The 13,946-nt window shown below is 43.6% G+C and overlaps 2 protein-coding genes across 4 annotated transcripts; both read right to left on the bottom strand.

The window, feature by feature from the left end:
* Positions 1–149: 149 nt before the first annotated feature.
* Positions 150–6,154, bottom strand: LOC112874244 (cationic amino acid transporter 3, mitochondrial-like). 2 transcript variants are annotated; one of them, XM_025937466.1, is made up of 14 exons: positions 6,028–6,154; positions 4,320–4,521; positions 4,061–4,145; positions 3,854–3,994; positions 3,434–3,552; positions 3,251–3,347; positions 2,965–3,137; positions 2,776–2,842; positions 2,164–2,322; positions 1,895–2,075; positions 1,480–1,600; positions 1,176–1,282; positions 990–1,065; positions 150–711 (listed from the first exon to the last, which is right to left on the bottom strand). In XM_025937466.1, exons 1-14 carry the CDS (start codon positions 6,047–6,049, stop codon positions 591–593), a joined length of 1,671 nt encoding a protein of 556 aa, XP_025793251.1. In that variant the 5' UTR covers positions 6,050–6,154; the 3' UTR covers positions 150–590. The 2 variants fall into 2 exon arrangements, with proteins under 2 accessions (XP_025793251.1, XP_025793250.1); XM_025937465.1 differs by lacking the exon at positions 6,028–6,154 and adding an exon at positions 5,065–5,553.
* On the bottom strand, positions 5,949–12,905 carry LOC112874243 (protein RRP6-like 2). Of its 2 annotated transcripts, none has more exons than XM_025937463.1 (14): positions 12,046–12,905; positions 11,169–11,324; positions 10,112–10,270; positions 9,946–10,029; positions 9,731–9,810; positions 9,583–9,633; positions 9,358–9,469; positions 8,814–8,896; positions 8,685–8,730; positions 8,256–8,343; positions 8,010–8,173; positions 7,630–7,908; positions 7,445–7,558; positions 5,949–6,845 (listed from the first exon to the last, which is right to left on the bottom strand). In XM_025937463.1, the coding sequence occupies exons 1-14, from the start codon at positions 12,733–12,735 to the stop codon at positions 6,246–6,248; spliced, it is 2,706 nt and encodes a 901-aa protein (XP_025793248.1). In that variant the 5' UTR covers positions 12,736–12,905; the 3' UTR covers positions 5,949–6,245. The 2 variants fall into 2 exon arrangements, with proteins under 2 accessions (XP_025793248.1, XP_025793249.1); XM_025937464.1 differs by having other exon boundaries at positions 9,358–9,457.
* Between the last annotated feature and the right edge of the window lie 1,041 nt (positions 12,906–13,946).

The raw sequence follows: 13,946 nt of genomic DNA, 5'->3' as shown, positions 1-13,946 counted from the left end.
CCATCTTGGATATCCAACTCCTGTGATTATGGGCCCAGGGGAACTACCCGTGCACAATTCCCTCTCACTCAAAAAATACTCTAAAGAACTCAAAAAATAAAAACACACACGCAGAACTTCCTTCTGAAAAAAAAGAGACTAACATAAGATGCATGCAGAGGAGCTGCTACAACAACAAAGCCTTTAATCCCAAGCAAGTTAAAGTAGGCTATAGTTGAAACCCAACAAGAGCCACAAACAAGGAGGGATATGATGCATGGGGAAGAGCTTGATAAGAAAAAAGAATTCTTGTCAACTAATGAATGCCTCTTGTAATTTCCCTATTGTACCAAAAGAATCAGAAATTTACAGTGGTAACTTCTCCAGTAGTTTGTGAAATTTCCAGAGAGAGAAAAAAAACAAGGCCATACGAGACTGCAGAATGTTGTGCCTATCTTCACTCTTAAAGGGTCTGAATTTCAGAATTTCTCCTGTTCCTTCTTCAAATCAAATCTCCTGGGATCAGAAACCCCCAGCAATCTATGAGAAACAGATGCTGTATCCACCATGTGGGCTCATTTCTCTGCTATCGAAAATGCAAAAGATTTGAACTACGTTGGCGATATGCGATGGTAGGCCATTCCTGCCAGTGAACTATGTTTTATGCCGTAGAAGAAGTATATGAGCGCACCAGCAGCCATCCATATGGAAACTCGAATCCATGTGTGACTCCTGCAATCATTTGAGTTGAATCGTGAGGTCAAGATTATTTTCAGGATTCCCACAAAGCATAGGTTGCTATCTAGACATTCTGATATCTCGATATCTGTAAATTAAGTGGCTAAATTTCATCTGGCCTAATAAAACTGCAGATTAGCTCAAAAGAATGTTGCTTGATCAAACTGACTGTCCTATGAAATCTGCACATCTTCCAGAAAATAGCAGGCTGCACAAATTGCAAAAGCATAGACGATAAACAAAAAAAAAGATGACTAACCCATATTTCTTACCCAAGGTTCATAAGCAGGTATGCGTTGACGATGATGCAACAAATTGGAAGGAATGGAACCAACGGGCACATGAAACCTAGGACAAACAAAGAGGTAATTTGAGATTGTACTGAATTGCACTGGATTTTTCACTCAAATTTCACCAAGTTTGCAGAACTGCTAATGTCCATGTCCCTAAGCGTATACCTCCAGTTTGTCCCAAAGAGCTCTTATCTTGTCCAATGCACAAAAGCACAATAGAAGAACTCAACAGTAGCAGCCCACCTATGGTGCATGCAGTCATTTGCACATAACTACAGAAAGCAAAACAGGATCAGATGATGTTGCTTTTTCCTTGCCATAAAAACAGCAATAGTAATAATGATGATGCAATTCTGGTTGTGCTCTTCGGTCCCAGGAACAGTATCCAATTACTTTGTTTGCACATTATAGAACCAGATATTTGAAATAGTGCCCACTGCGATACAGGTGGTGGAGGCCTATCACTTACAATGGCAAAGAGGAGAAAGAAACCGCAGAAATGAAGATGATGGCCCCAAGGCATATCAATATTATGCTTCTCATGGCTTTCTGTCGCCTTGCTTTGCTGGCTATCTCACTGACAGTAGGTGCTTTTTGAACAGATAAAGAAAGGAAAAAAGTCAGAAAACAAATTATCTCAGTAGTCATGAATGTAAAACTAGTAATGTGATATCTGAAGTAGTGGTCGTCTGCTGGCGGGAGATATCTTGCAAGCATTTCATATGCAAAACACAAATAATAATAAAACGAAGATATGAACAAGGTGGATGGAGCTAACTTGTCAGCCAGACCTCATTACTGTGTGAATGCAAGCTAAAACTGGCAAACATAATTCCTGCTATAACTTGACTTAACAGTCAACAGAAAACTAATCTTCTAATTACCATTGCCAAAAGGATCTTCCAAATTTTGCTCATCCTGCTCTGAGTGCCCAGAGCATGAAGTTAATGTCTCAGGTGTTCCTGCAAGAGCCACTTCCATTGGCATCTCATATGGAGGAGCATATCTTACTACTAAAACAGAAACGGCAACCGTAGTAAATGCCAATAAGGTTCCCACGCTTACCTGAACAAACAGATCAAGAAACTATTATCACCTGGAGTATATCTGCATCCAGCAATGCTACCATTTTACATGATAATTAGCATATTACCATCCCTGCCAATTGGGAGACGTCCATGAGAAAAGCCAGGATAGCAGCACACGTCCCTGTCAAGATTGTGCTCAAGATTGGCACTTGAGTTTGTCGATTAACAGCTGAGAAAAGGGGCGGAAGCAATCCATCTCTAGCCATAGCCATTATAATTCTTGGCTGACCGAAAGCATAATGTAAACAATAAGGATCAGCTAGTCATGGTTTATTTTTTGGATAAACATTTCTTCCTATAATGAGCATGCTACATTCCTACGACAAATAAACCTATTGATTATTTTTTTTGTGTTATTTTATTTGGGAAAATAGGTGGGTAACCTTCTCTGACCACACATCACTCTTTATTTAACTGAATTTGCCAGGGGGTCCCTAATAATTTCACATATTACAACAAACTTCCCCTCAAGATAGGCAAATACATCAATCATGCATGTCTTCTTACATATTGGATCATCACGTATTACATTTAACCGCAACATGTTTCAAAACAGTAGTTTTTTCGAATTTTTACTCAAGTCACATAACACGTACCGTTCCTCATAGAAAGTAGGAAACTACTGAAATCAAAAGTGAGCTCAACAATGCTCGGGTTCTCAATTCTCAGACACATACCTGGGGAAGAATACCGCCTATCAAGGACGCTATGAGGGCAAGAACAGCCCCACTGGAAACAACATACCTACATTTCAATGGAGTAAAAATTGTTCAATGACTGACATAGACTAGACAAACGGTGGAAATAATCTCCATCACAGCCGGATCATCTCAGCATTTTCAGCTGGAAGGGAACCTGGAACTTACTCTGCCCACTGCATCCCGTATTGCGCAAACGCAGAAGAAATAGGGGTGTTAGGATCGATCACGCTATAGGGCACCAGACCGACCACAACAGCAGAGACCATCATGTAGAGGAAGCAGCACAGGGTCAGGGTCAGGCCCATCCCCAGTGGAAGATCGCGCTGAGGATTCTTCACCTGGAAATCACTTAGACCAACCAAATTAAAGGTGATCATGTCATTGCACTGAAACTGTAGTGAAATGTAGAGGAACACAAATAGAATTCAGTACATGAGGAATGCAAGCTGACCTCCTCAGCCATGCTAGCTACTGTGTCGAAGCCAATAAACGCGAAGAAGAGGGTTGCCGATCCAGAAATGACTCCACCAACACCATTAGGGAAGTAACTGTGTGCCAGCCAAGCAAGTTTAAAATCCAATTTGGTAGGTCAACGTGTTGATTTGATTATATGAAGCAAGAAATTTAACTTTACCCTTCTGGCCCTTTATAACCGACCCAGCCATTCCTGAATCCTAACCATCCACCAGCACAGATGACAAAGAGCATGACTATGATGTTTGCAGTGGTGATGATGCCTTCCACAAATGAGCTCTGGTCAGGACATAACTCATACTTTAAGACTGAAATTGTAAGTTAAATCTTGAAAGTAGCCACAATTCTTGAACTTAGAAAACCAAGTGTAAGCAGAGGAGAAATGATGGCGAAGAGAAAGTCACTAGTAGAAAATAAAATAGTGTAGATTCTATCATTCACACCATAATCTATCTTTACCATAAAGAAAAACATCATTGAGTCTATAATACTGTAACACCATTTTAAGGGGATATTTATTTTTAGTAATCATAAAAGAGAATAAAATTTCTGAAACAAGTTGTGGGCTCTGTGCTAATACCTCTTTAATTCCCAGACACAGTAATGCAGTAACTATCAGGACAAGAATAGCAGCACAAGGGTCAAGTGGGGTGTCTAGCCCTTTGACATGTACTTGTGCTAGAAAGAAGGGCAACTTGTCTTGGCCACCAAAAAATAGAGCCTGAAAAAAAGGCCTGATTATGAAAAGTTCACTTATCTGAAGAGAGAACTTAGTAGACAACATTACCAAGTTTGGCGATATGCCGCGTGCTACCGATGATCCGCCTATCGTGTACTCAAGGATCAAGGCCCACCCAATCAGCCAAGCAACACTGGCCATAATTTTCCACAATTGGAGACGAAGAACAAAGCAAAGGTAAGCAAGAAACCATAGTTCCACCTTATGATGGATGCTCATGCACCAAGTAGGTAAGGCAAACATATACAGAGAGACTAAGGGAGGAAAATAACATAGACCGAATGCAAGTGTGCATTTGTACATGTACCTCTCTCCAATGCAGATGTAGGAGTAGTGGTAGGCACTCCCTGCCGAAGGGAAACGGCAGGAGAGTTCAGCATAGCACAAAGCTGAAAGGGCCGCAGCAACGCCGGCTATCAGAAAGGACACGGTCAGGCCTGGTCCTGTGTGCTCACGGGCCACAGTTCCAACCAGGACGTAGATGCCAGCACCAATCGTCGAACCAACACCTAATCACCACTAGAAGTGAGACATCGAAATTGGCATATGTTGCAATGCCTGGAACTTGAAGTAAATTCAGTGAAGGCAAAGGAAGCCGCACAGCAGAGACCAAGTTCACAGAAACTCTGGACCCCCAAAACACACTTCAGAGTTGTTGTGGACACCAGGATACATGCAGGCGTTCTTGCTGGTTCTGTTACTATTGTGGCCCAAGTTTTGTGAAAGTGATATATCACATCACATATAAGGTATTTCCATGCCATGGTGTGGTTACACGTTCTCGTGTTGTTCAGAAAGGAATAGCAAGATTCGTATCAGCAATCGCCATTTGATTGCAATGCGAAATGCGAAATTGCAGCTAATGATGAGGTGGCAAATTAAACTTACAATATTCGGGTCATGGTCCTCTTAAAGTTATGTAACACACAAAAAAAGAACTGAGTAATAGTATTCCACAGATGGCTAAAATGAAATGAAATGTGATTGGATTAGCTACTCCACTCCTAATTAGCCATGGGAAGGCCAGGTGAGAGTGAGAATGGGGCGGGTACCGATGGCGGCGAGGTGGGGAATGGTAAGCGTCTTGGCGAGGCGCTGTCCGCCGCCCCCGTCGGCAGCCTCGGCGCGGCCGGCGGAGCTCGCGGCCGCCGGCTTCCGCCGCACCAGGCACTGCAAGTCCGGCCAGGAGGGGCCTCCCATGCCTTGATCATCCAAGGCCCCAGGAGAACGGGTGCGGCGGGGAGAAGAGCAGATCAAGAACTCGAGGGATTGTCAGGTTGAAGTCCTAATGAGATCGCGCTAGCGTCAAGAGCAAGGTTCTTGACCTGCTCCCCATGTGGAACTACGGGCATTGACTTCCTCGGTTTCACCTCCCCGCGGCCGGCTACTTCTCTCTTTACGGCTAGTTTTCTTTTTCCAATTCCAACGAGAGAAACGAACGGGAGAGGCGGGGAGCTGCACGCCAGCACCCAACACACACGCACCCAGCTTCCTAGCATGCGATTACTTATTTCAGCTACAGACGTGTACCAATATAGCCAGGCACAAATGAATACACACGGAAAATCAAACATGTTTACAAATTTAGACATCTTTGCAGAGGAGTTTAGGATCCAAATACTTACTACTCCCTCCATCTCTCTTGACAGTCCTATTTCATCTGGGTACAATGACCAAGAAGAAGAACTTTGCTTTATCATCTCATTAATTATAACTCCTCAATTTTGATGTTATATATACATGCACCAATTAGAAGTCACTCTGTACGGGAATCGAACAACCATCCAAGATGTCGTCCATCTCTATTATTTCCAAGATGTCAACTCAAATAGGACTATCCAAAGAGAACAATTCAGTTTTGGAAATAGGATTATCAAAAGAAAAGGGAGTATAATTTATAATCCAATTGAAATATGCCATTGCAAAAACACGGCAATAATTCTGCAGGAAACAACGTAATTCCCACTAAAGACACTGGTGAATTCGCATGTTCCAAACATTAAATTCCGCATTACCTAACAATTGTCTCAAAGTCATCCATCAAGTTCAGGTTAGCAACACCAGGACACTACAACGCAGGAGCAGCCTCTTCTCGTGAATGCACAATTTCAAGGACTTGTCTCTACTCTCTACCCACAGAATATTCCCGCATACAACATGTGTTCCCCTTTAGTCGTACTCTTTTACCTATAATCTTGGAACATCACAATTCGTCAGTTATACATCTCAACTATTAGTGATACGTAAAATTTCTATTGCCAGAAGGCGGGAAAACCTGCCGCCTTCGTGGATGCTGGAAATTCCCATCGTTCTCTCCAACGCCTGGTTTGCTTGAAGTTAGCTTCTTATCTCCGGAATCCGTATTTATGGGCCTGGCAACAGCATCGTCTTTTTTCCTCTCAGCTTTAGGCTCGCCAGACACAAGATTCTTTCTAGCTTCAGCGTAGTCAAAAGGCACCAGTGGGAATCTAAATTCAGGTTCTTGAGGTGTCCTCTGATTCTGCTGAACATTTCTCTCTTCGTTGAGTGACCGGAACCGTTGCTCGGTATCAGAGGGAACATCTGAAGGGGACTTGGACATTTCCATGTCTTTGGGTTCCTGATGTTCATCATCATCATTATGACTTTCTGGTGGTTGCAGATCATCTGTTTCAGTGTCCAACTGTATCACGTCTTCCATCTGACAGGCTGGATCACTGTGTTGGATGCTTTCTGGTTCAGAATGCACCTGTTCTTTCAGTGGAAGGCTGCCTGATGGAGGTTTCACACTGCCAGAGAAATTATGGAAAGGAAGTACCACAGAAGACGTTATCTTGTCCACCTTACTCTTACCCTGCAATTGTCATACATACAACACTGAGTCAGGATGGCTCTGTGGCCACTAAGAATTCGTATCAAAAGCTGTTAGGAAAAGTCACCTTCGATTAGAGAACAAGGCAGGATATAAATTTCATAAAGCCAATGTATCACTGATTGTGCAGATGCATGATCATCAGAGAATTGAACATACTAAGCATGTCAAAACTAAACTCTAGCAATGCACTTTAAATACTCCCTCCGATTCATCATAGTTGTCATTCTAGCTTTGTCCCAAGTCAAATCTTTCTATCTTTGACCATTAAGTTCTTAAAAATTGTATACTTTAACATTATAAGATTTATGTTTTTTGATTCACCACGACATATACTTTCATAATATATTTACATGTTAAACTATATGAATTTGTAGGAATTCATTGTCAAAGATAGAAATGTTTAACTTAAGCAAAAGTTAAGCACAACTATTATTATGAAAAGAGGGAGTAATGTTTGAGTAGTATTTCAATGGCAGGCAGTAAACTGATCTTGAAACTGCATCTCCCTATATACAAGACTTCAATATTGAAACAATTCAATTCGACAGTCCAGATAGAGAAAAGATGCAATAAATTACCTGGTCATTTGAAAAACCTTGAAAAGGATTGGGCCTTCTAACAGCAGCTGGTTTTCCAAACAGAGCACCAAAAGCTGTAGTCCTCTTCGATACTTGAACAGTGGCCTTCGCTACCTGGACAATGCAGATGTTTAAATACAAGGCCAGAAATACTGCAGGCGCATATGTAAAATGGTTTTCCTTACTTGCTGCTGGCCATTGCTCAATATTTCCTTATCTGCCTGTCCAGTAAACCCTGATGAAGTCCCCGAGTTCTTATTTTTGGGCATGAAGTCCTCTAAATGCATATTATCGAAAGAAGCTCCGCTTGTAACAGTTCCCCCACAGGGAGAAGCGGTACCAACATTTGTGATCACTGTGGAAACTACAGCAGATTCATCAATGGCATCTTCATTGTAATCAACAGCAACAGCAGGGATCATTTCAGCGTCTTCACTGCTTTTCGTCGCATTTGCCACCGTTAACTGCAGAAAACCGTATGTTCACTTCAGTTGATGTCCAGAAGACTGAACTGACTCTCATAGTGAAGTGGAAGATGAGTTGAAATAAAATCAGTATAACAAACCTCTTCCAGTTTCCCCTGCTTTAGTTGTTCCGCTATACTCTCAAAAGCACCAGAAGCTGATATGGCATCCCTTATAGTGTTAATGACAGTGTTGAGATGGCGCTCAAAATTTTTTGATTTAACAATTCTTTTTAACTTTCCACTTGTCACAGGCATCTCCTTTGCTTTAAATCCAAAAATCAAGGAATGAAGTTAGCCAAGGCATCCAAAGCCATACACCTAAGTAGGATGAGATTAGAAATAAACCTATCTCAAGTAGACTCTTATTTGGTAATATATAGCCAGTGCTCTCATCCTCAGCACGGGCGATGCCATCTCTCCATCGATATAGACTCTGCATGGAAAAATGAAAAGAAATTAAATGAGGAGCAATAGAATTATTTTATTAACTTCTGTTACAAGTAAACTGTTTAAACTGGAATTCCTGCGCTCTGGTTATTATAGAAGAAACTATGGAATTGCTTTAAGAAAAAAACTCAGATTATGACCTTTTTCTTTCAGCTAGCATATCTAAGATCTATAAAAACTAGGCATAGACTCAAACAGTGGGGTATCAATAAGAAATCATCCACCAGGACAGCTAGGAATTCATTTCTAACAAACCGCCATACTGCAAATTATTAAGGAGTCGAAAAACACCAGTATAATGCCCTCAAAGAGGAATTATGTACTTACAGAAAGAACTGACAGCTGCCTTGCATCCAGCTCGATTTCTTTCAACCTGTTATTGAAAGAACTGAGATTATGAAAGGTAGAATAGAATTTTGTTGAATAATGCTGCATTAAAGCACGCATAATACAAACCCATGTATATGTAGATACGATGAATCAGTCAGCTGCTCCTTCTCATATAGTTGCAAGCAAATTTCATTGCTGCGCTTGCAAACCTGCAGTGATGAAAGGAACATCAGTTTAGTTGCTCCAGATAGTATGTTGTATTATCACACATAGTTCAGGAAAGTAAGTGAATTTGTAAGCAATAGGAGTGGAACCAGAGAATATGCATGTGCTCCAGTGTTTCAAATCAGTTAAAAAGATAAAAACAAACATTCAGCTATTCAAATACCTGGATGGCAACCAGGTAAATAAGACATGAATCTTAACTTAACAGACCCTCAATGGAGGGCCTACTACACTTGTCTCAGAAATTATTAAACAGTGAAATTTACATAAGAACAGAAGAAAATTGGAATACCCTACTAATATCAGGAAAGGACTGCAAAGCTGCATGCTCTACTAATATTAATCTAGGGGGGAAGGCCAGGGAAGAGAATACTGAACAGTGTAGTCGAGTTAAATTGAACATTATCTAGGGAAGAAGGGAGAATGCATTAAAGAAAAGATTTACCTCTAAAAGCATATCACTGTCACCTGATGACTCCTTCACTAGTCTCAATCTCATCAGGTCATATATATATAGCAGATAGTGTGTATCTTCTCTAGCATATCTACAGCAACAGCTATGAGATAAACTTGGTGGAAACTATGCTCTGGAGTGGTAAAAAAATAATAAAAAGAAATATTGAAATAAAACATGATGATCAAAGGATAAAGGAGCATAAAGGCACGGTACTTGATCATTTCATCAGGAAGGGGCCTCAACCTCCAATCTGCAGCCTGGTAACTGTTGCAAGAAAATGAATGTCTTAGTCACGCTTTACAGTTCCCATACATGGAACCTGTAAACTAGAAGCATGAAGGAGGTAAACAAAATCACACACTCTTTATTCGCGATCACTCCACAGAAATGGTGCAAAAGATGTTCCAGGCTGTTCCGGTCCATCTGTAAGACCCTTGAAGCCTGTTTTTAAGATAGGGGGAGAAATCAAGCTTCAGTTAACAAAACGTTAAAACAACAAGTACAATAGTAAATGTAAAGAAAAAGAAACAGAAGCGAGACATGAATATGCAGATAATCATGATATGTGCACTATACCTGGCCTGTGTCAAAAAGGTTGCACACATATATGCTGAAGTCTCGTTGAAGCCATATTATATCACGACCTGCGCCATGCATTACCTATTTGTCATAAGAGCAATGAGAAACTACAATTTCAGATATATTATAAAATGCAAACGTACAGAAAGAGAGCATACTATACCTTTCTCTTGGTTGGATCTCTGAAAAATTCTCTTAAGTAATCACCAAGATATTTGCGAAGCTTAAGAGTGTCCACAATAAAGTCCTCTGTTCTAGTTGAAATCTGCATCAAGCATGTCAGACCCTGAAATGACCTATAATGGTTGTGTTCCAAATCAACCTGAAATGGGAGGAGCAAAGGGTCAAAATGCTTCAGTTAACAAATGATGCACAATAAGTCAAAGAAACCATTGTAAAAAAAAAAGTCAAAGAATCAATTTGTACAACAATGCAACACAGAGAAATATGGAGCGCAGATAATTTCCAACCATTAAGTTTAACATAGAGAGTGGAAATCATTTATAGGACACGTGATGCATCAATATATGGAGAAATCTATCCAAAGTATCTTGGGTGATAAGAAGGTAGAACTAACTCAGACAACCAAGGAATCTACTCCCTCCGTCCCAAATTACAATTCGTTTTGGCATTTTTAGATACATAATTTTTGCTATGTATCTAGATATAGCGTACATCTAGATCCATAGCAAAATATATGTATCTAGAAAAGCCAAAGCGAATTGTAATTTAGGACGGAGGTAGTAGCATGGAAACATATATAACAGAAAGTTAACCACTTTGTGAACATTAAAAAAAGTAAGGCCTGAATTTGGCAGCAAATATGACATAACTATACCAGGATCCACCATATTGACCACAAAGGCCTGATGATTAAGGAAAATAGTTTGAATTTGATGGCTGATATGATGGACATATTGAACATAACATAACTCGCACGTTACATTTGCAGTGCCCCATATACTTAATGTACACGATAGCACCAGTAGAGAAATTAATGCTCAATAGCCAGAACTTATAAGTATGTTGACACGATACTAATCTTCAAATTCCTAATCTCAGTTGATATGTGTTACAATCAAAGTAAGAAGACTCCTGAATACTCCTCATAAACAGCACAAACTCAAGCATACTGACAGTATGTACTGAATCCTCCTGAATATCATGTTATCACAGTCACTGATGTATTTGTGGCATCAACAAGAAAGAAGCACACTTACAGCAAATTCAGTTGCACTCTTCAGCTTTGTGGCTAGCACCTCCAAGGTTTTCAGATCTTCAACAAATGTAAAAGGGGTATCATCTAACGCAGGTGGCTTTACAGGCTCACTGTCAGGAACATTTCTGTCAATTAGTTGTTCAATGGGGAGTTTTTCCTGCAAATACAGAATACACATGCAAATCAATTGTTTTTTTACATTTGACAATACAAATGCAGAACATGGACAGCAGCATATTTCCCTAAAGCTGACGCTAAACTTTTACACCATACTGAAGAGGCTTTCTGCTCTTCTTATTTTCTGCATGCATGATGATTTCCTCGTTTCATCCACTGATTTTGCATCCCATTAAGTCTCCAGGAGTGAGTTGAGTGATTTTCCACCAACAATATGTTGTAATTCATTAAGTCCCCATCTATGAATCACCGTTACTTCACTAACCCAGCCGTACCCGTATCCAATACTTTGATGCTTCGATATTCCAATACTTTCTCTATACCACCACCTTGTCATTTTTCAAAGTCATGTATTGCCATACCCGTATCGCGTATCAGTGATACATAGGACCCCATAAAACCAAAGCATAGTCAATTCAGAATAATGTTGCTTTGCTTCTAAATATGCATGTTGTGCCCTTTCGCGTAATCCATCATCAGCTGCATAGAAAACCTGCTGATCCTACATTGCACACGCTGCCAAACAAAAAAACTGGTTCTCTACATCTTTGCTGTGTCTTCAAATTAGCCATACAAATTGCAATTTACAGGCAGTAAGGCGCCGGTAATCATTGTGATTCGGTGGTGAGATTGGAAATTAAGGAAGTAGACCTGCTTTGACGTGAGATTCACAAAAAAAAAATATGTAGAAAAACACTAACCAATGGGTGCACGACACGGGTGCCATCCTCGCTCCGCTCAAGCAAAACATGCTCAAACGGCTTGCTGGAGTTGTCCACCACAATGGTGTACACTTTCTGTGGCCGTGGGATGGTGGGGATGTGGAAGGGCACCTTCGCCTTCGTCCCCGGCGCAGGCGCCTTGTCCTTGGCCACCTTCACGGAGCTGGAGGCCCCGAAGGCCTCAGCTCTTCCAACGCCTTCCTCCCCATCGCCCACCTTCTTCTTCTTCTTCCCGTACACCACTTGGAACCCGTCCCCGGCCTCCAGGGCCGCCCTCCGCCCGGACGCCTCCTCCTTCTCCCTCAGCGCCTTGAACTCGTCCATGGAGGCGCCGAACCGCTCGAGCAGGTCGTCGTTGAGGGCGACGAGCCAGTCGTGCGCGTCGTCGAGGTCGGCGCCCCCCGGGAACGGCTGCTGCCGCTTCGGGAGGAGCGGGGCCCCGCCCAGCACGCCGAGGGAGGCGTCGGCCTTGGCGGCCGCGGCGCCGACGGGGGATTTGAAGGCCGGGAAGTTGTTGTAGAAGTGGAAGTCGCGGGAAGAGGGGAGCGCCCGGGAGCGGGCGGAGAGGCGGGCGGCCGCGGCGGCGAGCGGGCCCGACGACGCCTCCATGGCCGCGGCCGACTTGTTCTGCGGCCACGGCGGCGGCGGCGAGGCCCCGTCCGCTTCCATGGCGAAATTGGGTGGGGAATGAGGTGGTTTAGGGTTTATGAGAAGGCAGCCGCCGCCGGCTTGGACCGCGTGCGGCGTGCGAATCGTGTGTGAGTTGAGCGATCTCTCTCTCTCTCTCTCTCTCTTCCCCTTGCTGCTACCCTATCTGGGTGTTTTCCTTCTGTGTCTGCCCACGCTTTTGGAAGTTTGGATCCTTTTTTCAAGGCGAAGCTTGTGCAAGGTGGAAATGTGGATCACGAACAGTGCGTTCAAATTCAACGGAGTGGTGGGATTAATTGCAATGATTATTTTAGGCTCGGGAGATCTTATTATCAATTACAGCAATAATAACGCATGCCTACTATACTGGTCCGTTATCTAGAAAACAACTATAGTGGTCAAACTCAGGCGCTAGCTACTTTCATCTCTATTTCATCTTGGCAACTTGAATATTTTGAGGGCGAGGGGATTCTTTAAAATCTTGGAAACTTAGAGCATGTTTGGAGCCCTACCTGAGCCACCACCGCCTAACCCTAGACGTGCCACGCAATGTTAGGCGTGTGTTTGGATCCTGTACTAACGTTAGCGCGTCACACAATCTGAGGCGCGCCACAGCTCGCTCGCCACGCAAAAGAACGCCACACCTGCGGCGCTCGATTTGGCCGCCACAACCTTCGCGCCGCAGCTCGGTCTCCTCCCTCCTCCATCCGCGCCGCCCAGGTACTGTCCTCCCGCCGCTGGAGCCGCCCGCCCCCCACCCCCGGTCCGCCGCCTCCTGCTGGCCCCCCAGAGCGCTGCCCCCCAGCGCTCTGGAACAGATCGGCGCCCCCCTCCCCCGGAAGCTCCGCCGCCTCCTGCCCGCGGAAGCTTCCCCGCCGCCGACCCCAGTCCCCCCCCCCCCCGCGGAAGCTCTGCCGCGTGCTCTGCCCGGTCCCTGACGTCGTCGGCCTGCGCGAGCCCCCCGTCGTGCCGGACTTCCTCGCGGGGCTCGAGGCGGCCGGTTGGGTGGCCGAGGTGGAGGGGCTGCTCAAGGGGCTGGACGCCGCGGGATGGAGCTGGGCGCGGCTGAGGGCGCGCTGGCCCGGCGTGGTCGTGGCCGCGCACGGGCCGGTCACCGCCGACGGCGCCAGGAGGCTCGGCATCGAGGTGGACGTCGTGAGCGCCAGGTTCAGCAGTTTCCATGGAGTTGTTGATGCTCTTGTCACAGCGTTTTCTCCCCAGAAGATAGTGTA

The sequence above is a fragment of the Panicum hallii genome, chromosome 9, assembly GCF_002211085.1.
Source record: "Panicum hallii strain FIL2 chromosome 9, PHallii_v3.1, whole genome shotgun sequence".
Classification (NCBI taxonomy): domain Eukaryota; kingdom Viridiplantae; phylum Streptophyta; class Magnoliopsida; order Poales; family Poaceae; genus Panicum; species Panicum hallii.
The sequence above is the reverse complement of the archived record's forward strand: the minus strand, read 5'-3'. Positions and strand labels throughout refer to the sequence as shown.

Bases quoted from the DNA above. Each gene is read 5' to 3' on its own strand.
- LOC112874243 (XM_025937463.1), bottom strand. From the start codon at position 12,735: ATGGAAGCGGACGGGGCCTCGCCGCCGCCGCCGTGGCCGCAGAACAAG. The intron at 10,030-10,111 runs GTATAGTATGCT...TATGACAAATAG, and splicing joins GAGATCCAACCAAGAGAAAG to GTAATGCATGGCGCAGGTCG. The intron at 8,897-9,357 runs GTAAATCTTTTC...TCATCACTGCAG, and splicing joins ACAGTGATATGCTTTTAGAG to GTTTGCAAGCGCAGCAATGA.
- LOC112874244 (XM_025937465.1), bottom strand. From the start codon at position 5,212: ATGGGAGGCCCCTCCTGGCCGGACTTGCAGTGCCTGGTGCGGCGGAAG. The intron at 2,076-2,163 runs GTAATATGCTAA...CTGTTTGTTCAG, and splicing joins TCTCCCAATTGGCAGGGATG to GTAAGCGTGGGAACCTTATT. The intron at 1,601-1,894 runs GTAATTAGAAGA...CTGTTCAAAAAG, and splicing joins GGAAGATCCTTTTGGCAATG to CACCTACTGTCAGTGAGATA.